We start from the raw sequence: 25,110 nt of genomic DNA on the forward strand, positions 1-25,110 counted from the left end.
ACCAAGGAACTTGAAGCTCTCAACCTGCTCCACTGCAGCCCCGTCGATGAGAATGGGGGGCGTGCTTGACGTGATCACTGATATTACACCGTTTGGAAAATATTACACAGTTGGAAAAGGGAAAGCCAGGGTTAAACTTCAGCTATTCAGAAATGAAGAAACACTTTCACAGACACACACATACACACATTCATGTTGTCACATATTTCAACAAACAATTCAACAACACATCCATAAGGAGGACCGAGTGAAGCCCACACTCCTTGCATGTCTTCCCTGCCTTGAGCACAGCTGGTTTGTGTGTGCAGGTGGGCTAGGCAGAGCTCCCAGCTACCAGAGTCAATATCTTAACACAGTGCTCTTTAATTTTTCCTGTATCTCTCTGAAGAGACGTTAAAGTGATTTATCTTGTCAGCCGACTGGGGCATGGAGGGGTGGAGGGGGAGGGGGGCCGTGTGGCCTTTCCCCTCCTCTTCTGGGCCACTCACACCTCGCCCCGCATAGCTGGAATGACTGAAGGCTGCTGGGAAATCAGAAAGCTACACACTCAGTGCACGTAATGGGGCCTGGTAGAGACACATGGACGAGCACACACACACACCCTACATATAATGGAGAGAGACACACAGAGACACACTCACACACTGAAATACACACGTTTTACTCTTTTTCATTTTTCACACACACACACACACACACACACACACACACACACACACACACACACACACACACACACACACACACACACACACACACACACACACACACACACACACACACACACACACACACACACACACACACACAACTTGAGACTCACAGACACCACAACCAACAACAACTGCGCCTGGAAAGTTCACACTCGGCCAGGTCTCTTTTTGGGAGGCTTAAACCCACCACAGAGAGAAACAGAATAGGCCTATGTAGCCTATTCCATAAGACAGTTAGAAAGCTATAAGATAATGGACGTGAATGTTATTTTTTTCTTCTATTTTTTAATAGTTTGACACCCTGTTTGTAAGCTTTGAAAAAAATATCAACCTCAACCGTTTATCTTTTCCAGTGATGAAGACATTGGATGTCTCATGATATGGGGAGGTATGCAAAATGGGTGAACTGAATGTTTTGGCATTCAGGTCCAAAATGTCACTTTCTCAGCACTTCTAATATGTATGGAAGGTTTAGTTCAAATCAAAAGGGGATGCTGTCAAAAAGGGATTGAATTAAAAGCAACACTACAGTCAAAACTCAAGTAGAAATGATGTGCCAATATTAAAAATCTGTTATACTAAATTAAGTGCACTTCAATATAGTCCACATGGAGAATTCAATAAATCAGATTTGTTATTTAATTAAAGGGTTGATAAAGTGCCAAAATTCAGCATTTTGACATGTCCCTCTGTCAACCCTGTGTCACTTTTAGGAAGAGTTCAGTCAAATGAATCCAAAGATTACTAAATTTCCCCATCATTGTAAAGGCCCAGTGATTTTGCTGTTTCGACAAAGTAATTTCAGAAGATTATTATTTGTATTCATGTGATTAGCGCAAACATTTTACCCCTTTAAAACAACATACCATTCTCACAAGAGAAATTATTCACAGCAGGTTACATAATTTGGGTCTTCTGAACAGTATGGTGGAAAATTAAGTTATCTTTTTTTGTTCTATTACATGTTTTTTAATCATCTTTGACTGTGTTGGTCAAACACATCAACTAGGGCTGGGCGGTAAAATCAATATCAATAATTATTGAGGTAATTACTTCCCTCAATAACGATATAAAAACATTTAGAATCATTTTCGATAATGCGATATAGAATAATTAGGTACAGCAGTCCATTTGACCTCTGACGCAGCAGGAATGTGTGGAGAAGTGACAATATGCAAGTGGAGAGGTATAAGCCCACTAAGACCACTTAGCACCTCGAGTGATGGAGTAGCCACTATTAATCACGAAAAATGAGTGATGTAGGCGAAAACAGTGGCAGTGATAGCCATGGAGAAGGAGCAGCTTCCAACGAAGAAATTATTGATAAAAAGGTTAAACTGTTTCAGTCATTTGGAAGTGGTTTGGCTTTTTGAAGTCCGTCAAAAAGCAGAGCAATGTTCGGTGCAAATTGTGCCGTAGACGGCTGGCTACAAAGTCTGGTAATACGACAAACCTATTTCAACATCTGAAGCAAAATCACTCTTTGGAACATGGAGGAAGTTTGAGTTTGTGCCATGGTATTGAAGACGTCCCTCAAGCACCAGCCAATCTAGGGATGTTTGCCTGAAGCAGTCAACGTTTATGCACTACAAGCAAACACAGAGAAGACAAAGACATCACAAATGCTATTATGCATTGCATTGCTAAGGACATGCTACCAATTAGCACAGTCGAAAAGGAAGGTTTCAAGAGGCGTATCAATTTAATTGACCCCAGGTACGTGCTCCCTGGCCGCAAACATGGAACAATTTTCCTTCAAATATAAATGTATGTGTAGCTCACATAATTAAAAAAAATGTACCTTTATTTAACTAGGCAAGTCAGTTAAGAACAAATTATTATTTACAATGACGGTAGAACAACAGATTTTTACCTTTTTACCTGGTCAGCTTAGGCATTCGATCTAGCAACCTTTCGGTTACTGGCCCAACGCTCTAACCACGGTTTGTTCAGGCATTCTTGAGTTTGAAGAAGACATACACCTTTTAAACATTATTTGATTAATATCGTGATAATTATCGAATGGAAATATATAGATATCGTGATAATTTATTTGCCATATTGCCCAGCCCTAAAACATATAAATAATTCCTAATTTGATGAACACCATGTGGTCACATGCTCTTCACCACATGAGTAATGGCCGATCTTCACCTAAAACCTCAACCCTCTTATTGTCAACCCTGTTAGAGGCCTAATGGTAATTTTATCAGGTTGACATTATGTTAGTTTAAATTGTACAAGTGATACTTAAAGAAATATTAAGAAAAAAAAAATGTAAATCACAAACATGCGTTTATTAAATAATAGTTGGGAAGTTACATACAGTTGAAGTCGGACATTTACATACACCTATTCACAATTCCTGACATTTAATCCAAGTAAAAATTCCCTGTCTTAGGTCAGTTAGGATCACCACTTCATTTTAAGAATGTGAAATGTCAGAATAATAGTAGAGAGAATGATTTATTTCAGCTTTTATTTCTTTCATCACATTCCCAGTGGGTCAGAAGTTTACATACACTCAATTAGTATTTGGTAGCATTGCCTTTAAATTGTATAACTTGGGTCAAAGATTTTGCGTAGCCTTTCATAAGCTTCCCACAATAAGTTGGATGAATTTTGGCCCATTCCTCCTGACAGAGCTGGTGTAACGGAATCAGGTTTGTAGGTCTCCTTGCTCGCACATTCTTTTTCAGTTTTGCCCACAAATTTTCCCTGAGATTGAGGTCAGGGCTTTGTGATGGCCACTCCAATACCTTGACTTGTTGTCAATTTTGGAAGTATGCATGGGGTCATTGTCCATTTGGAAGACGCATTTGTGACCAAGATTTAACTTCTTGACTGATGTCTTGAGATGTTGCTTCAATATATGCACATAATTTTCCATCCTCATGATGTAATTATTTTGTGAAGTGCACCAGTCCCTCCTGCAGCAAAGCACCCCCATAACATGATACTGCAACCCCCGTGCTTCATGGCTGGGATGGTGATCTTCGGCTTGCAAGCCTCCCCCTTTTTTCCTCCAAACAAAACGATGGTCATTATGGCCAAACAATTATATTTTTGTTTCATCAGACATTTCTCCAAAAAGTACAATCTTTGTCCCCATGTGCAGATGCAAACCGTAATCTGGCTTTTTATGGCGGTTTTGGAGCAGTGGCTACTTCCTTGTTGAGCGGCCTTTCAGGTTGCGTCAATATAGGACTCGTTTTACTGTGGATAGAGATACTTTTGTACCTGTTTCCTCCAGCATCTTCACAAGGTCCTTTGCTGTTTTTCTGGGATTGATTTGCACTTCTCGCACCAAAGTACATTCATCTCTAGGAGACAGAACGTGTCTCCTTCCTGAGTGGTATGACGGCTGCGTGGTCCCATGGTGTTTATACTTGCGTACTATTGTTTGTACAGATGAACGTGGTACCTTCAGGCATTTGGAAATTGCTCCCAAGGATGAATCAGACTTGTGGAGGTCTACAATATTTTTCTCTGAGGTATTGGCTGATTTCTTTTGATTTTCCCATGATAAAAAGCAAAGAGGCACTGAGTTTGAAGGTAGGCCTTAACCTCTTGAAACTCTGGGGGCGCTATTTCATTTTTGGATGAAAAACGTTCCCGTTTTAAACAAGATATTTTGTCACAAAAAGATGCTCGACTATGCATATAATTGATAGCTTTGGAAGGAAAACACTCTGACGTTTCCAGAACTGCAAAGATATTCTCTGTGCGTGCCCTAGAACGTGAGCTTCAGGCTAAACCTGTCAGGATTTGGCCAGGGTTGTTCCGGGTTTTGGTCACTAGATGCCCCCATTGTGCTTTTTGACCTTATGGATGAAAAGTTTTTTCCTTGTTCCCCATTATTATTTGCACCTGTGCCTCGTTTCCCCCCGATTGTATTTAAACCCTTAGTTTCCCTCAGTTCTGTGCTCTGTGTTTGTATGTTAGCACCCAGCCCTAGTATTCTGTGTATTCTTGTCGATTCCGGTGGATGCTCTTGTGGAATTGTGGAATATAGATACTTCAAAACCTTATTTAAAAATAAAAAAAATATGCCATTTATGAATGTGATATTCAATGTGTTTCTATGGGAATTGGTAGTAAAGGCCAAATTCAATATCTTAATAAAATAATTGTATATATATATTTATACCTAAAGGGGTCCTAAATATACATTGTCATATTTATGTGGTAAAAACGATTGCCATTTAAAGTGCCGGTGCGTCAACATTTCATCCATTGATCCTAAAAGACTATGACCAAAAATATAGCTTAGTTTTCTTTATTTACTTACCCCATAGTCAGAATTAGCGTCGCTGCTAGTGAAACAATAGGAATGGTAGAGCCTATGGTAGGATGCTTAAAACACCATGCCCAAATCCTCAGTCCCTTCAAACCAAATGGTATAGCAACACAAATAGCATAAAAAGTTTCACATATAGAAGGTGGATATTATAGGAATTCTGGTATTTATAAAACGTTTTCTGTAAAATAACTATTTTCAGAGAATACACACCAATACTGCACTATGTGTACATATAGAGGGTAGCTGGTTTCTGAATTACAGTGAAGTATTCATACCACTGACTGTCACGCCCTGGTCGAAGTATTTTGTGTTTGTCTTCATTTATTTGGTCAGGCCAGGGTGTGGCATGGGTTTTTGTATGTGGTGTGTTTTGTATTGGGATTGTAGCTTAGTGGGGTGTTCTAGATAAGTCTATGGCTGTCTGAAGTGGTTCTCAATCAGAGGCAGGTGTTTATCGTTGTCTCTGATTGGGAACCATATTTAGGCAGCCATATTCTTTGAGTGTTTCGTGGGTGATTGTCCTATTGTCCTTATTTCCGTAGTGTCCGGTGTGTATTAGTTTGCACGAGTATTAGGCTGGTTCGGTTTTTGATACGTTTATTGTTTTTGTAGTGTTTGTATTTGGATTCGTGTTGCTTCAGTTTATTAAACATGGATCGCAATCTACATGCCGCATTTTGGTCCGACTCTCCTTCACACCTAGAAAACCTTACCACTGACAGACTTTTAATGAGCAGTTTTGACTGCAACTAAGCTTAGAATGTTTGATTGATTAAAAACAAGTTGATTGATAAAGTCATGAAAAATAGGAAGAATTGAATAAACCACCGTTGGTGCTGTGATGACAAATATACCTCTGTGGTCAAAATGACCCCAGTTGGTTGTATGAAGGTGAACACAAGCAGGTGATCTGTCTATCTGGTCAAAATCACTCCAATAGGTACCCCTTCACCCTCTGGTAGTATGGATAACTTAATATTATGTCTCAGATACTTTAGCATTTCTCTAGAAAGACTACCTTTTAGAGCATAAACACCAATACAGCTCTGGGTGTAGATTCAGAACATATATGTGTTCTGTATTGCAGTTCTATCAAGCCTTTACAACATTGGCATACGTAATACACCATTGGCAGATTTTTAGATGCACTTAAAATAAGGTTATTTTGGTTTTGAATACAGCCATATGAATCGTGGTATAGAAAAGTACAACCTTAGGTGAGTACATGGAGAGCTATATCTCTGCAGATTATCTGTTTATCTGGTCGAAATCACTGTTACAGGTCTCCCTTCACTCTATGGTGGTACACACAAAATGTTTTTGAAAAGGGTTCTTCAGCTGTCCCCATAAGAGAACCGTTTTTGGTTCCATGTAGAACCCTCTCTGCAAAGGGTGAATGTTTAGAACCTTTAAGCAAAAATAGTTACTCAAAGGGGTTGTCCTATGGGGACAGCCAAATAACCCTTTTGGGTTCTAGATAGAAAAGAAGGTGCTAAGAGTGTTTGGACAACCTGGTATTATGACTCGAGAAAAACATACACTGAGTATACAAAACATTAACAACAGATTTTTCCATGACAGACTGACCAGGTGAAAGCTATGATCCCTTATTGATGTCACTTGTTAAATCCACTTCAATCAGTGTAGATGAAGGGGAGGAGAATTTTAAGGATTTTTAAGCCTTGAGACAATTGACACATGGATTGTGTTTGTGTGCCATTCAGAGGGTGAATGGGTAAGACAAAATATTTGAAAGCCTTTGAATGGGGAATGGTAGTAGGTGCCAGGCGCACCAGTTTAAGTGTGTCAAGAACTGAAATGCTGCTGGGGTTTTCACGCTCAACAGTTTCCCGTATGTATCAAGAATGTCCACCACCCAAAGGACATCCATCCAGCCAACTTGACACAACTGTGTGAAGCACTGGAGTCAACAAGGGCCAGCATCCCTGTGGATTGATTTCAACACCTTGTAGAGTCCATACCCCGACGAATTGATGCTGTTCTGAGGGTAAAAGAAGGGGGGGTTCAACTTAATATTAAGAAGGTGTAGATTCAAATAAAAGGTCCTATCTATCAAATTGCAATAGGTGGAATTGGGTGTTTTTGGCTGGGGTTCATTTTGATACCAAAACTAGGGCTGGGCGGTATACTGTATTTTACTAAATACTGGTATAGATGAACGGACCAGTTTGAGTTTTTACTTTACTTTCTATGATGATATTTCAATGTTTGGTTTGTTAAATGTGATACACAACTCCAGCACATATAATATCTGTTTGTATAGTATTACTCTGTTGACTACTTCTCTCTCCTACATCTCTACGTCTCTCTCCTGCTGTTGCATTCCGCTAACCTTCGCCCAGCCCTGCACCCTGTCACTCAAGAAGAGAGCCGTTGCTGGACCGCGGAGTCACGAGCACTTTATAGATTACCATTAGCGGCTAACACAAATCATTTTAGCAATAAACAGGCAAACAGTCGTTTGCAGACAGTAAAGTACACACACTAATAGTGTAATTATAGAACGCTTGTGGAAATCAGCATGTCACCAACATTGCTGCATCCATCTGACCATGCAGAGGGAACGTCAAGAAAGAAAGAAAGTACGCGTGACTCCGTAGTCCAGCAGCTGCTCTCTTCTTGAGTGACAGATTTGTTGCCCATATCATGCAGCATGGTACAGTGTGGAAATGATAGTAAAAGTGCAGGAAATGCAGAAATGTATGAAAATGCTGAAAATGATTTTTGGTTTGGAGTTGGATTGAACAGTATAAATGGAAAAAGACCCATTGAAATTACTTATAATTTATGTGTTGCCACATTAGGGTCAGGGGATACTCCGAAAGCATATTTAGAACTTTTAGTATTCAAAAACATAAAATACCATCAAAATTATAGATATTTTGTCCATATTCCCCAGCCCTAACAGAAACACTAAACAATGATTTAGAATGTTCAATTGATTAAAAACAAGTTGATTGACAAAGTCAATTTAATAAACCACTGTTGGGCTATGATGACTAATATACCTCTGTGGTCAAAATGACCCCAGTCGGTTGTATGAAGGTTAACAAAAGTCCCCCGGGAAGAACATACCATGGATGCTAAAGGTAGTTTGTGTCTATGAATGGGCTGCTGACATAATATGCATCAAACTCAGAGGTTCGGGTTGTGAAAAAAACACATGAAAGTTAATTTGAGATTCATTTTCAATCGGCCAATCTCAACCGGTGGCCTCTTTTAGGTGAATGTTAAGAACCGAATCTCATCGGTGAAAGAAACGTTCGCTCCCTGATTTTAATACTGCTAGGACTTGAGCTGCAAACAACAATTATCTGCAAATAAATTACAAAATCGTTGTCTGAATTTGGTGAAAACGTCCCTGCAGAAACATTAGTAGTGGGACGAGCATGTCATTCTGGTCCATGCTATTTATTTAAGTGCTTAAAAACATTAATTTCGAATTACAGCTTTAAAACTGCAACATTTTCTCTAAACCGCATGGCAAAATATGTAAAATAGCATGAGATTAGCAATGAAACTGCACATTTTTCTCTGCGAGGGCTTGCTCGAAAGTTGCAGCGCAGCAAGACACCAAACAGCCGCCCCATTATATACAGCTCAAAATGTCAGTCTCCCGGACCGCTACCTGTGGTTGTTGCCTTCTGATAGGGTGATAGGGGGGAGCCAGGGAGAGAGAGCTCGCAAACCAAAGCAATATTACCCAATGCCAATGGAGAGCTTTGTTTAGACGCATTGACCAACTATTGCAATAATATTTTTAAGAGCGCAGGGAACAAGAATCGCGTGTGTGTGTGTGTGTGTGTGTGTTGTGTGTAAAGAGACAGCGTATTTTGAACGAGCTGTCACCCTTGCCTTGCGCCGCTGTCACCCCGAAAAAGACCACCGCAACAACACAAACCCGCATCCACACCCACGCAAACGACAAGTCAGCGACTGCAAATTACCAAAACAAACAGGCTTACTTTCCCAGCTCTTCATATAGCTGAAATTCGTCCGTGAATCGTGTACAGGTTGTCGCAGCCATGTCTCCGTATCTCGTGCTTCTCTCACGGCTGCTCCTTTGCTTGATATGATCCTCCTGCGCGGTATGTAGCCAAATTCTTCTCAAAATACGAGTGCTCTTTCTGCGCTGCAGGCGACTCAAAGATACCCTTATACGGCAGCCGATAGGCTATGGTTGTGTGCGTCTAAGGTGGTTGTTTACTCTCGTCTCCCCCACTATTTTTCTACTGTAGTGTACTGTATCGTTCCTCACCAGTTCACTCGACTGTGCAAAGCGAAGCGCTTCAAAGCCCTATAGCTCGATCTGCTCAGCGCTGCCCTCGATTGGGCGCTGCGCTTAACTGCGTGCCTGGGTAACGTAATCGCGGCGCCAGTGCTTCCAAATAGGGACAAATGTAAGACCGAGGTTATTTGTGTTTTGCGTAAGGCGCATAATGTAGATTTCACTTGAAATATAAAACGTAATGACAATGTAGTACAAACAATAGCCTAATACATATATTATGTTAACCCTCCTGCTGTGTTCCTGTCGAATTATAAATTATCTCTGAAAAATGTAGTTCGTTTAATATGATTGTCATAAAGTTCCATGACTTTGTCCACACAGGGCATCTGAACACACAATATAAAAGTTGATGATATTCATTACATTTTGTGTATTTTATTTAACCTTTGTACACCTGTGGTGTTCCCGGTCAAAAATGACCCGATCACTAGAAATTAATGGGTGAGATTACTGTATAAAATTTGAGTTCAGGCACATGCCCATTCATCAGATGGACACACTTCCTCTCCCAGACCACACACACACACACACACACACACACACACACACACACACACACACACACACACACACACACACACACACACACACACACACACACACACACACACACACACACACACACACACACACACACACACACACACACACACACACACACACACACACACACACACCTTCTTGGCTTCCATGGCAACCCCCACAGGAACCTTTCCCCAATAGAATCTTTCCCCCACGGGAACCACACCTGTTGGCATTCTCACAAACAATCGCAACATTGTTTCAATAATACATAGAACCTTTCTCGCAGCTCTGGTATATAAAGCTGTTTTGAGGCCTTGCTCACAATTAATTCTGTGGCAGCACAATAACCAAACGATATATACTGTATGTGAGGCTCTTGAGCATATCTTTAATCATGACACTTGTGAGGAGAGAGTCCTTGTTAAACTTTGACACAAAGTAGTGTGTGATAAATAGCACAATATATTTCATCTGAATATTTGTTACGAGTGCCTGGACACAGCCCTTAGAATTGGTATATTGGCCATATACCACAAACCCCCAAGGTGCCTTATTGCTATTATAAACTGGTTACCAACGTAATTAGAGCAGTAAAAATAAATGTTTTGTCATACCTGTGGTATACGGTCTGATATACCACGGCTGTCAGCCAATCAGCATTCAGGGCTCTAACCACCCAGTTTATAACGCATGCTATAATACAGTAATGCTGCTATGAAGTCATTTTAAAACAAATAATATCACATAAAACATTTTGTAGATATGTCGTTACAGTCAATGGATAGCCTGCAGGTGATTGTGGTGTGCAACACTTACAGTAAATCATGTTGCTGTCAAATAACTTCCTTCACACATGTTACAGGATGTGGTCCAAGGGCTGTGTGTCTGACTTGATAGAATACTGGAACAGTTTCATTCTGTTGTCACATTTCTAACCAAAGTGAGCTTAACCAGAGAGTTTAGAAAACCTCCTACTCTACTATATTTGACAACTTGTATGATCCACATGGTCCATTCCAATCCAGGGGAAAACCCCAATTGGGTAACTTTGGGGGAAAACTAACCAAATCCTTATAAAGTTGTTTTTCCTGTGGTTAGCCAGCCTCCACTCACCATATGAGTCTCAAGCTAACATGAAAGAAAAGTGTTAGAATTAAATGGTAAATAATGTATTGTGTCATTTGATTCATTTTTATTGTAAATAAGAATGTTTCTAAAAAAAAACGTCTACATTAATGTGGATGCTACCATGGTTACGGATCATTCTGAATGAATCGTGAATAATGAGTGAGAAAGTTAGACGCACAAATACAGTATCATTACCCCCCACCCCCACAAATGCTAACCTTGGGACGGCAGGGTAGCCTAGTGGTTAGAGCGTTGGACTAGTAACTGCAAGGTTGTAAGTTCAAACCCCCGAGCTGACAAGGTACAAATCTGTCGTTCTGCCCCTGAACAGGCAGTTAACCCACTGACGCAAATCAGGATGGCTGTCATACAAAGGCTTCCCATGTATTGATTCAATCTTTTAAGGGATAGTTCACCCAAATAACAAAAGGACATATTGGTTTCCTTTTGCTGAAAAGGAAGTATACCAGTAGCTAGATCAAATTGTAATAACATTTTTAAATGAACTAGGTAAGTCAGTTAAGAACAAACTCTCATTTACAATGATGGCCTCCGGGGAACAGTCAGTTAACTGCCTTGTTGAGGGGAAGAACGACATATTTTTACCTTGTCAGGTCGGGGATTTGATCCAGCAACCTTTCAGTTACTGGCCCAACGCTCTACCTGCCTCCCGAAACATTTCCTTCAAGCCGGATCAAGGGCCACTTCATTGCTTGGACGACTTTTGACGTGAAAAATGAGTGCTACGAAAATGAGAAAAGTGGACTCTGAATGTTGTGTGCTTAAAGAATGGACAGCAAAAGACTTTGGATATAAGGCGGTATATCTGGTATGGCCAGAAAGTGTTGCCGCTTTTAAGGAATATAATCTTGATCGACGGTTTCGATCTTTTTTCTATAGCACTGGATGCAGCTATTAGCCAACAACTTAGGACTGACTATAACAGTGCACGAACTAGCAGCAACAAACCCAACCCATAACAAAACATGTCACCGTTGGTTGCATAGGGTAACGGTGTCTCCGGCCTGAATCTAATTCAATCTGGAGTCACTCTACATCTGTAAAGCATAGAATTGGCTTCCAAACGAGATTGTTATTTCTAAAGCTGTGTTTATAATAGAGGGATGATGACAATCGTTGACCCTGTTTTTTCTGCACAGTTGGGTTCCAGACTGATCGTTTGGTCATGAACGGATGCCGGAACTTACCAGAAGGAACAAAGGTATCATACCATGTCCAGCAATGTCATTGCAATGGTTTAGCGACCTCCAAAAATAATTGAATTCACTGCTAAACACAGTTTATCACTGCTTATCAGGCAAGACCTCGGAATAAAAGTATTATGCGACACAAGTATCCCTGTGCCACCTCCGTTTTTGCCAGTGTCCCTCAACTCCTAAGAGAAAGACACTCCATCATGAGGCCTCTGATAGTGACCTGAGGTACTGCCCTGATGACACAGAAGGCTTAATCAACAATGACAGGTAGTGTGTTATGTGAAAAGATGTATTCAAAAAATACCCAGTTTGAAAAACTAGTAGGCTAATTCCCTAGCCAAGCAGATACAACTAGCCATTTTGGTTGTGAAGTGCATTAGCAAAAAGCTTCATCCTTTCTTTAGAACAAAATGCAATCTACCACTTGGCTGTTTATTATATTACCCTGTCACAGGCTCTCCTAGTAAACACCACCTAATAAGATTGCCTGCAGCAGTTTTTCAAGAGATATCCAATTTGCAGCAGAACATGCAGCATAGAAAAGACCAGCAATGGAGCCCTCATAAGCATCATGTCGACATGCCCTTGGTGTGAGCATTCCTATGAATGGAACAGTATTGACAAGCATCCGACCAGCAACCTTCACCTGTCAGCGGCAACAGCTTTCACAGGCTCATCATTTGTATAAATACAGAATGTAACCTACTTTGACAAATTAGATAACACTATTGTGAAGTATAATTATTGTAACCTGATATTTTAGAGGATAGCTCAACTTTAATATTGCAGATATATTGTGGCATCTATCACTGTAATTGTCTGCATAATTCCCAGTCCCCAATAAATATTTTAAATATACAGTATCAGTCAAAAGTCTGGACACACCTACTCATTCAAGGGTTCCTTTATTTTTACTATTTTCTACATTTTAGAATAATAGTGAAGACATCACTATGAAATCATGTAGTAATCAAATCAACATATATTACGTATTTTTCAAAGTAGCCACCCTTTGCCTTGACAGCTTTGCACACTCTTGGCATTCTCACAACCAGTAAACACGTGGAATGCATTTCAATTAACAGTTGCGCCTTGTTAAACGTTCATTTGTGGAATTTCTTTCCTTCTTAATGGGTTTGAGCCAATCCGTTGTGTTGTGACAAGGTAGGGTTGGTATACAGAAGATGGCCCTATTTGGTAAAGGACCAATTCCATATTATGGCAAGACCAGCTCAAATAAGCAAAGAGAAATGACAATCCATCATTACTTTAAGACATGAAAGTCAGTCAAAAATGTCAAGAGCTTTGAAAGTTTCTTAAATTGCAGTCGCAAAAACCATCAAGAGCTTTGATGAAACTGGCTCTCACTAGGACCGCCACATGAAAAGAAGACCCAGAGTTACCTCTTCTACAGAGGATATGTTCATTAGAGGCAACTGCACCTCAGATTGCAGCCCAAATAAATGCTTCACAGAGTTCAAGTAACAGACACATCTCAACATCAACTGTTCAGAGGAGACTGCATGAATCAGGCCTTCATGGTCAAATTGCTGCAAAGAAATCACTACTAAAGGACACCAATAAGAAGAAGAGACTTGCTTTGGCCAAGAAACACAAGCAATCGAAATTAGACCGGTAAAAATCTGTCCTTTGGTCTGATGAGTCAAATGTTTGATTTTTGGTTCCAACCGCCATGTCTTTGTGAGATGCAGAATAGGTGAACGGATGATCTCTGCATGTGTGGTTCCTACCGTGAAGCATAGAGGAGGAGGTGTGATGCTGCTTTGCTGGTGACACTGATTTATTTAGAATTCCAGGTGAAGCTGGTTGAGAGAATGCCAAGAGTGTGCAAAGCTGTCAAGGTAAAGGGTGGCTACTTTGAAGAATCTAAAATATATTTACATTTTTTGGTTACTACATGATTCCATGTGTGTTATTTCATAGTTTGTTTTCACTATTATTCTACAATGTAGAAAATAGTAAAAATAAAGAAAAACCCTTGAATGAGTAGGTGCCCAAACTTTTGACTGGTACTGTAAAAATGTGCAAATATTACACTTGTCTTTCATCTTCTATTGTCATTCACAAGCCAATACAGATATGGTACCCATCAGCATTTTGTCTGGTCGTACATGTTAGTCGTAATCCCTTCGTATGATGTCCCACATGTCCCGACTCAATAAAAACAAAAAGACGAAAAGTAAGCCTAACTTTTATAATTTTTATGCTGAGTGCACGGCCTCTCTGTTCAGACATCTGTATCAGCCTATATTTTAGTCAGGGGACTCCATGACAAGCTCTCTCTCTTCTGTCCTTCATCTGTAGAAAAGGTAGAGTTGATACATACAGCACTGATTACATTGTCAATGGTTGTTAGGTGAAAGACAAATGTGACCAATGTGAAGTGGGTTTGGAACCTGGCCACATACTACCTCAGCCTTTTGCTCCTGATATGGTAGGGAGTTCCCACAACACTACTGAATAAAAATCCACCAGGTTTTTTAAGTAGCCTGTGAATTATTATTATTATTTTTTAAATCACTCAAACACATATTGGGAGAAATGACTTTAGTTTGGAAGTAATTATACTAAGAGTGACTAAGTGCAGAATAGATTGAGGCCAGTAATGCTGACGCCGTGACTATGCAACCAGATTTACATTGCTGAGTGCTTGCTGACACTAATTTGTAGCATGTTAGCTTAAAAGACTAGTACTCAGGCTAGACGAATACCATTTGTACATTTTTTTTACCCTAGAAAATACACAATAGACTTATGAGAACAAGCATGTTGTTTTAGCACTAGTAGCAGACCTTATAGGCAGGTGCAACGTTAGCTATGCAAATCTTCCTCTATGACATTACATCACATAAGCTGTGTTTGAATACTCACACTAACCGGACTATTTGTAACGTGAATTGAGCAGATCGTATGCTTATCGGTCATAGTGTGGATATAGCTAGTATACATGAAGTTCCCGGATGTCGTACTAAATTTGCCAATATATGAAGTATACACGCAGAAAATACAGGCTGCGATCTTATGCCCTTGGGGGAATCCCTGTCGCCATCTTGGAGGGTGGTCCAAATGATTAGCCAAGCAAGGGTAGTTTGCAACGTAAGCCCCTCAGCCCTCGTTTTTAGTCGGCTTTGCGAATGTACAATTATGTTCACTCCGGGGCCTGAACCTCCCACAATTCAATTTGCGATGATTGTACATTCGGTAAGAAAAGTCTGCGAAAACTTACAAACAAGATCAATGGAGAAGTCAACATACAAGTGTAAATAAAAACAAATGCAAATAAGTTAGAAATTGTGCTACTAATGCACATGACTGCACAAACATGTTTCGTAAAAAGTAAATATGTTTTTGTTTGGTTCTCTTTTGGAAAATATAGAAATAAAACATTTCCCTTTTTCAGAAGTTCCAGCTCAGCAGGCTAACGTTAGTTAGCTAATTCATTTGCTAGCTATAATACAGTAGGATTATATTAATAATTATATATTTAATATAAGTAGACATGCACTCAATTGACTGTAGCACATATAAAGCTACTGGTGGCTGAAAACAATCATCGCGGGATGAACGAGTGATGAATTTCTGGCCAAGGGTGGTCCATTTAAAAAATCATTCCTTCCTCCATTGCCCCTTGCCCTACAAGTGTATACTCGTCAAACGTCATGATACGTTTTCAGAAGTGTCCACTTAATTTGAGGACTGAGGGGATAGGGTGTCTTTTTACCTCTCTGGTACAAGTGGGACACGTCCCACCTTGACAACAGCCAGTGAAATTGCAGGGCGCCAAATTCAAAACAACAGAAATCCCATAAGTACAATTCCTCAAACATACAAGTATTATACACCATTTTAAAGATAACCGTCTTGTAAATCCAACCACAGTGTCTGATTTCAAAAAGGCTTTACGGAGAAAGCACATCATGCGATTATGTTAGGTCAGCGCCTAGTCACAGAAAACCATACAGTCATTTTCCAGCCAAGTAGAGGGCTCACAAAAGTCAGAAATAGCGATTAAATGAATCACTAACCTTTGATGATCTTCATCAGATGGCACTCACAGGACTTCATGTTACACAATAAATGTGTGTTTTGTTTGATAAAGTTATTCTTTATGTCCAAAAACCTCAGTTGAAATTGGTGCGTTATGTACAGTAATCATCATCTCAAACAAACATCTGGTGAAAATGCAGAGAGCCACATCAAATTACAGAAATATTCATCATAAAAATTGATGAAAGATGCAAGCGTTTAACATACATTTAAAGATAAACTTCTCCTTAATGCAACCAATGTGTCAGATTTCAAAAAGGCTTTACCGCGAAAGCACACCACGCGATTATGTTAGGTCAGCGCCTAGCCACAAAAACCATGCACCAATTTTCCAACCAAGGAGAGGTGTCACAAAAGTCAGAAATAGCGATAAAATTAATCACTTACCTTTGATGATCTTCATCTGGTGGCACTCCCAGGTCTCCATGTTAGACAGTAAATGTTCGTTTTGTTCGATAATGTCCCTCTTTATGTCCAAAAACCTCTGTTTTGTTGGTGTGTTTAGTTCAGAAATCCAAAAGGCACAATGCGTGCTCTCAACATCAAGACGAAAGTCAAAAAAGTATAATAAAAGTTAGTAGAAACATGTCAAACAATGTTTAAAATCAATCATCAGGTTGTTTTTGTCATAAATAATCAATAATATTTCAACGGACAAAAACTTCATCAATAGAAAAGGAGAAACAAGAAAGGCTCGCTCCCGATCACGCGCTTGGATCATGTATTGAAATTTCCACTGTCCACTCATTGAAAGTGGTGTATCTCCCTTATTTGTCAGAGTAAAAGCCTGAAACAATGCCTGACGACTGGCCAAATGTAGAGGAAGCCATAGAGATTGGGAACTGGGTCCTAAGTCTTTGTATGGTGGATAGGAATTCAATGGAAACTGCCTTTCAAAATAATAGTACTTCCTGGTTGGATTTTCCTCAGGTTTTCAGGCCATATCAGTTCTGTTATACTCACAGACATTATTTTAACAGTTTTGGAAACTTTAGAGTGTTTTCTATCCAAATCTACTAATTATATGCATATCCTAGCTTATGCGCCTGAGTAGCAGGTAGTTTAATTTGGGCAAACTTTTCATCTGGAGGTGAAAATACTGCCCCCTACCCAAGAGAGGTTTTAAGTGTTTGGACCGCATTCAATATTTCCCTACTTTAGGGCCCATAATGCAATTCTTCAGGAAATAGGTGTGGCATCACATCATGTTCAGATTTAAAGAAAATTGTGGAAAGTATGCAGCCGAAGTCCAATGATAGCGGAAAACAAATTAGTTGCTTTAACTAATGACAACTGTTAACAAAATGTTGAGCAATGTAATAAATTACTTTTCAAATAAGTTACCTTACATGTCATGTTGGCTGACAATTTATTAGCTACGCTGTCCTTACGAACCACATAGCATATCATCACAGCAGTATGTACCGGTATGTTAGTTGGCTACTTATAAACTCAGCAAAAAAGGAAATGTCCTCTCACTGTCAACTGCATTTATTTTCAGCAAACTTAACATGTGTAAATATTTGTATGAACATAAGATTCAACAAGTGAGACATAAACTGAGCAAGCTCCATAGACATGTGACTAACAGAAATGGAATAATGTATCCCTAAACAAAGGGGGGTCAAAATAAGCTACATTAAGTACTGCAGTGCATCTCCACCTCATGGACTGCACCAGGTTTGCCAGTTCTTGCTGTGAGATGTTACCCCACTCTTCCATCAAGGCACCTGCAAGTTACTGGACATTTCTGGGGCAAATGGACCTAGCCCTCACCCTCCGATCCAACAGGTCCCAGATGTGCTCAAGGGGATTGAGATCCGGGCTGTTCGCTGGCCATGGCAGAACACTGACATTCCTGTCTTGCAGGAAATCATGCACAGAACGAGCAGTATGGCTGGTGGCATTGACATGCTGGAGAGTCATGTCAGGATGAGCCTGCAGGAAGTGTACCACATGAGGGAGGAGGATGTCTTCCCTGTAACGCACAGCGTTGAGATTTCCTGCAATGACAACAAGCTCATTCCGATGATGCTGTGACACACCGTCCCAGACCATGATGGACCCTCCACCTCCAAATCGATCCTGCTCCAAAGTACAGGCCTCGGTGTAACGCTAATTTTTTCAACGATAAACGCGAATCCGACCATCACCCCTGGTGAGAGAAAAACGTAACTCGTCAGTGAAGAGTACTTTTTGCCGTCCTGTCTGGTCCAGCAACGGTGGGTTTGTGCCCATAGGCGACGTTGTTGCCAGTGATGTCTGGTGAGGACCTGCCTTACTACAGGCCTATAAGCTCTCAGTACAGCCTCTCTCAGCCTATTGCGGACAGTCTGAGCACTGATGGAGGGATTGTGCGTTACTGGTGTAACTCGGCAGTTGCTGTTGCCATCTTGTACCTGTCACGCAGGTGTGATGTTCGGATATAACGATCCTGTGCAGGTGTTGTTACAGGTGGTCAGCCACTACGAGGATGATCAGCTATCCACCCTGTCTACCTGTAGCGCTGTCTTAGACGTCTCACAGTCCGGACATTGCAATTTATTGCTCTGGCCACATCTGCTGTCCTCATGCCTCCTTGCAGCATGCTTAAGGCACGTTCACGCAGATGTGCAGGGACCCTGGGCATCTTTCTTTTGGTGTTTTTCCCAGAGTCAGTAGAAAGGCCTCTTCAGTGTCCTAAGTTCTCATAACTGTGACCTTAAATGCCTACCGTCTGTAAGCTGTTAGTGTCTTAACGACTGTTCCACAGGTGCATGTTCATTAATTGTTTATGGTTCATTGAACAAGCATGGGAAACAGTGCTTAAACCCTTTATAATGAAGATCTGTGAAGTTAATTAGATTTTTATGAATCTTTGAAAGACAGGGTCCTGAAAAGGGGCCGATTCTTTTTTTGCTGACTTTACATCAAAGTTGCCAGTATAGGATGCTTTCGTAAATTAGCTCTGGCTTTCTACTCCGATTTCAGAGCACTAGTCTGAGTTTACCAGAGCGCAGAATAAGGAATTTACGACCTTCCAACACCCATTGAATATGGCCGGTGTCAGTAAACGTCAGCAGAAAAGCGGAATTTAATTGTTGCCAGCAGCACAGTAGTCACCAACGCTCTGGATAATATGAAAACTGCCTAACCAGCTCTGCTAGGGCAAGTAAAATGGTCTGAGTGGTCACTCTCATTTGTGTCTGGGAGTAGCTAGCAAGTTACCCAACATTAGCTTGGGTGCCGTTGTAAGTCGTAAAATGTCCAACAAGTGCCTCCCGGGTGGCGCAGTGGTTAAGGGTGCTGTACTGCAGCGCCAGCTGTGTCACCAGAGACCCTGGGTTCGCGCCCAGGCTCTGTCTTAACCGGCCACGACCGGGAGGTCCGTGGGGCGACGCACAATTGGCCTAACGTCGCCCGGGTTAGGGAGGGCTTGGCCGGTAGGTATATCCTTGTCTCATCATGCACCAGCGACTCCTGTGGCGGGCCGGGCGCAGTGCACGCTAACCAAGATTGCCAGGTGCACGGTGTTTCCTCCGACACATTGGTGCGGCTGGCTTCCGGGTTGGATGCGCGCTGTGTTAAGAAGCAGTGCGGCTTGGTTGGATTGTGTATCAGAGGACGTGTGACTTTCAACCTTTGTCTCTCCCGAGCCCGTATGGGAGTTGTAGTGAGGAGACAAGATAGTAGCTACTAAAAAATTGGATACCATGAAATTGGGGTGAAAAAGGGGTCAAATTCAAAAAAAAGTCTAACTAGTAATTTGTTGTGCTAACTAGCTAGCAAGAGGATGCATAGCAAAAGCATCAACTTCCGGTAGACAGGTCGAAGAGCTAGTATGCTCAACTGAAAGGATACTGTTATGTTTACAGTATACTAAAATGAACTAATAGTATATACTCATTAAGTATGTAGTATGTTAGTATGGGTATTCTGACACAGCTATAGTGTTTCATCTTGGGGCTGTCTTGACATTTTGGCCGCTGGTTGTTGTCATGCAAAAGACTGCCGGTCTCATGGTATTTGAACACGTTGTGTGACTAGGATATTGATCATTTGAGAAAATAGCAAATGGTTGCGCTCTGTTCCTTGTCTCAGGCTGCACAGCTGTTCACTCAAGTGATCATATTTTTACCAATCAGAGTTTAGTTTAATCTTGTGTTTACTAATATGTATAAAACCAGCTTTGATTTAGAATTGCCCATTATCAAATGGAGAACAGTGGCAGCTGAAAAAATAAATTTAATCGGTGTGCACTCACATAGTGCATGCTTCCCTGCCACCATAAATATTCCACTCCATGCATCAACCACTGTTTGAGGAACATGTTCATGCGACAAAACCCAAAATATATTTGAGTTTGTTTAACATCACCCCCGGCCACCACACGACTCCACATACCCCCAGTCTTGTTTTGCACACTTTGTACAAAATATTAAAATGCAGTACTACAGGATATTTCTTAACGTAGCTCTTTATTAGCTAGCTATAACTGGCATGTTCACATATCGTCAACCAGGATCAAAACTGACGATGACCTAACCATTTGGGTGGTCTTAACCAATCATAGCACAGTATGATATAGCGGTAAAATGCATCCAATTACAATTCAGTATGTTTACACATATGAATATTAATCCCCCTTCTTTTAAAACAAAAAAAAGAATATGTAAACATTTAAGGGTTTCTTTTGAATACATGCTCTGTAGTTTGAACTCAAGGTAAGTAACCATTTATATTGCATACTACACCAACTGAATCAACATAGACTCTGAAACAATAATTCAACATATACTGTTACTTTTCAAACAAGGGATTCTCAGCAACTCAGCTTTCACTGTAGAAATAACATCTAACATTTCAAACAAATACCAAAGAAATTCAAGTGAACTTTCAATAACAAGTTTACAGTCTGGAACTCATTTAGGGCAGCGATCCGCCTACACCCTTTGCCATTTCACAGGTCTAGGACAGGTCTGGGCTTGACCTCTCTTCCTGACCTTGTGCGATATGATGCTGAGCATGCTTCTGTGTCAGTCAACAGTTCTTGTGATGTTGCAGGTAAGTATGGTGTATGTTGTTCTGTGTGTGTGTTTAGTCCACCACGTTCTCTTTCAGGGGAACAGTTAGTCTCATCAGTGTGTTGTTCTTTTGTGTTTAGTAGGTGACGACGATTGCGGCGGTACACCGCTCCTTCTGTGGTGCAGACGTGATATGAACGTTCAGTGTCAGCTGGCTGGACGACGACTGCTGTCTTCCAGAGGCCATGCTCCTGGATTCTAACTGACTCTCCGTTGATCAGTGGTGGCAGTGGTCTAGCTGACCTGTCGTAGTATCGCTTTTGTGGTTGTTGTCTCTGTGCACGTTTTCCATGCATTTCTTCGTAGCTGACGACCTCAGGTTGCAGCTGCTGGTTGGTGCTGGGAAGGATTGAGAGAAGTCTGCGGCTCTTCAATAGCTGGGCTGGGGATTTGAAGTTGTCAACTGGAGTGTTGCGGTATTCAAGGAGATTGAGGTAGGGGTCTCTCTTGTCTGCTTTTGCTTTATCCATGAGTGATTTAGCAATCTGCACAGATTTTTCAGCAAGGCCATTACTTTGAGGGTAATGTGGGATTGTGGCGACATGCTTTTGTGAAGGATTCAAACTCATTGGATTTGTAACAGGGCCCATTGTCAGATATTAAATTCTCTACAATGCCATGCCTGGCAAAGGCTGCTTTCAACTTGTGTATCACAGCTGCAGATGTGGTGCTGTGAAGCTTGTCGAGTTCGAAGTGTCTGCTGTAGTAGTCCACTGTTACGATGTAGTCCTCGTTGTTCCAGGTGAACAGATCGGTTGCCACGACCTACCAGGGTTGGTCTGGGATACAGGGAGGTAACATTGGCTCTTTGGTGTTTGAGGGGCGTCGTTTAAGACATATGGCGCATTTACCAACAATGTCCTCTATTTGTTTGCACATTCCGGGCCAAAACAAAATGTCCTGTGCTCTCTATTTACACTTTTCCATGCCAATGTGTCCAGCATGGATCTTTGTCAAAATCTCTTCTCTGAGACTGGTAGGAATAATGATTCTCTCCTTTGAAAATGATTCCGTTGATCTGTGATAGTTCATCACGATGGTTCCAGAATTCTGAGATGCTCTGAGGGCATTTTCTCCTCTCAGGCCATCCATCCTGTATGACTTTCCTCAGCTGTGATTTGTGAGTCCTTTTCTGTTTCTGCTTGGATCTCCTTCAGTTTCGTGTCACTAACTGGTAAGTTGCTGTGCACTTGCATGTCCATGCCTTCACTGAGGCTGCTGTCCTTATAGGTAAGAAACTTCCTGGAGAGTGTGTCTGCGACATGGATGTCTTTGCCTGGACGGTGAGTGATTGTGAAGTCGTATTTTTATAGTTGAAGGATACTTCTCTGTACCCTAGGCGGGGCAGCGGCTAGTGGTTTCCTCACGATTGACTCAAGGGGCTTGTGGTCGGATTCCACAATGACTTGTCGTCCATATATGTACTGATGGAAACGTTTACATCCGAACAGAATGGCATAGAGCTCCTTTTCGATTTGAGCGTAGTTGATTTCACAGTCTGTGAGAGATTTGGAAGGGTAGCCGATGGGCTTTCCTTCTTGCAGTAGCACTGCATCTTGTCCATACTTTGACGCGTCCACTTGGAGTCTGAGCTCTTTGTCAGGGTCGTAGTAGGCAAGGATTGGTCCTGATTCTCTCGTGATCAAGTCTTTGACATTCTGGAATGCAATGTTGTGTTGCTTGTCCCAGAGAAACTCACTGGACTGCTTTAGCAGTTGACGCAGGGGTGCATTAGCATTGGAGAGGCTGGGTGCGAACTTGGCTAAGTAGTTGACCATGCTAAGCACGGTTTCTAGCTCTGCACGATTCTTTGGTGGCTCCATTTCTTTTATTGCTGAGATCTGGCTTGATTCCATTCGCTGTGAGAAGATGTCCGAAGTAGCTGACCACTGTAGCGCTGATCTAGAATCCATGACACTGAAGTAGTGTGCTCCCGCTAGCTTGTGTGTGACGCCATCTAGCGTCGGTAAAGGATAATGGGGGCGTTTGATAGCCTTGTTCAAGTCTCTTGGGTCGAGACCTACTCGGAGCTTGCCTGTGCGTTTACCCAGTCAACACTAACGCGTTTACCCAGTCAGTCGGTTCTGTAACCTTGGTGACTATGTCAGATTGCTCCATGCTCTCCAACTCTTTCTTCAGACAGGCACAGAGAGCAAGGGGAATCTTTCTCGGTGGATAGACCACAGGGGTTGCGTCTGGGTCAATGTGAATGGTACATTCTCCTGGGAATAATCCTATTCCTGTAAAAACATCAGCAAACTCCACTAGTACATTGTCTGTCTCTACTGGTGGTGTCACTGATAAAACTAGCTTGATGAGATCCATGTCTAAACATGCTTTAAGACCTAGCACTGCAGGTGCTCTAGTGTCAACAACATAAAAGTCCAACACCATTTCATTTTCCTTGTATTTGCATTTGAAAGTGCATGTGCCTTTTACTGGGAGCTGTTCACCACCATAACCAGTCAGTCTGCGTGTGGTGGGCTGTAGCTCACACTCAGATGTCAAGCTGTGGTACTTATTCGGAGGAATAATGTTTACTTGTGCACCAGTGTCTAGTTTGAACTTTAGCTTTGTGCCTTGTGTTCCTATCTCAATGTCAGCAAAGGCTTGCTCTGTCTCTGATATTTGACTTTTCTGTATCACTGAATCAATAAACAGTTCATCAGCATTTGACTCTTTGATTGACCTTTCATTTTCACTCACATCTTCACTCACTCTGTGTACCATTTTTCCACGGTAAGCTCTGCACACTATTGCAAAGTGATTATTTTCCACATTAAGTACACTGTTTGCCTTTAGCTGGGCAATTTCCTTGTTCCTCATGCACTTTTTATCGACAATATCCACATGTTTTGGGGCGTTTTCAGTCTGTGTCGCTTTGTTTTGGAGTTATGTCTCTCTCCGTTTTAAAACAGCTCTCTGTGCACCAGAGGTGTGCTTTGATGTCTGACTGACTGCGTACACTGCTTGTTCACGCGATGCGCTCGTGCTGCAGCGCGAAATGGTTTTCATCTGAGCCTGTGCTAGCTCGTGAGATCTGGCTATGTCGATAGCTTTGTCCAGCGTTTACCTCAGACCCAACATTCAAAAGTTTCTCTCTCACTCGCGTTGAGTGTATTCCAAATACAATTCGATCCCTGACCATCTCATCCTTGTTTGCATAATCACAGTCTTTCACAAGCAGATGCAGCTCTGTCACAAACTGTTCAAAAGACTCGCTTGCTCCCTGTACTTTCTCATGGAATTTGTACCTAGGGTTGGATCCTGTGTTTTACATTATAGCCATTGGTATATATATATGATTAAATATCATCTGATGTTGGTTGTGTGAGGTGTCTGCATTTGTGCACTAGAGCATCATTATGAGATTAAACAACTGCTTGCTACTTGCCTGTTTGTGTGTGACAAGAACTGAGTAACACGGTGTGACCTGGATGTTGCAAAACTGTAGATAACAGCCCAGCAGATGCTTTGTCCTTGTGTTTGTATGTAACAATATTGAACACATGGTGTGACTTGCTGTATCTTACAAAGTTGTGATAGGGAGGGGTGGTCATCACGAGGTTTAACTGAGATGGAAAAATACTGAACAACACAATAGCAGGAACTGAGCAACTAGGCTGTGATACCAGAACAGTAAGGATCTATACATGGAGGAGGGAGAACTCCAAGAAGCGCCAAGAGGCGGGGACACGCCTGAGCGCCTGCAATAGGTGGTGCAAGTTTAAATCACGCCCAGTCTCTACTGTGATAGGCCAACAGATGTGTTGGAACTATG

At 41.4% G+C, this 25,110-nt stretch overlaps 1 protein-coding gene across 19 annotated transcripts in view; it reads right to left on the reverse strand.

Moving 5' to 3' along the window:
* The window catches only part of camk2b1 (calcium/calmodulin-dependent protein kinase (CaM kinase) II beta 1), an 88,048-nt gene extending 78,688 nt beyond the window's left edge, over positions 1 to 9,360 (reverse strand). For 11 of the 19 annotated variants that reach the window (XM_064973302.1, XM_064973258.1, XM_064973293.1 and 8 more), the window contains exon 1: positions 9,003 to 9,357. In XM_064973302.1, the coding sequence (XP_064829374.1) occupies positions 9,003 to 9,064 (62 nt within the window). In that variant the 5' untranslated portion in view covers positions 9,065 to 9,357. Of the gene's footprint in view, positions 1 to 9,002 lie in introns of all 19 variants that reach the window. The other 8 variants (XM_064973230.1, XM_064973191.1, XM_064973199.1 and 5 more) reach the window with 2 other exon arrangements.
* Positions 9,361 to 25,110: the final 15,750 nt, after the last annotated feature.

The sequence above is a fragment of the Oncorhynchus masou genome, chromosome 1 (assembly GCF_036934945.1).
Source record: "Oncorhynchus masou masou isolate Uvic2021 chromosome 1, UVic_Omas_1.1, whole genome shotgun sequence".
Taxonomy (NCBI): Eukaryota; Metazoa; Chordata; class Actinopteri; order Salmoniformes; family Salmonidae; genus Oncorhynchus; species Oncorhynchus masou.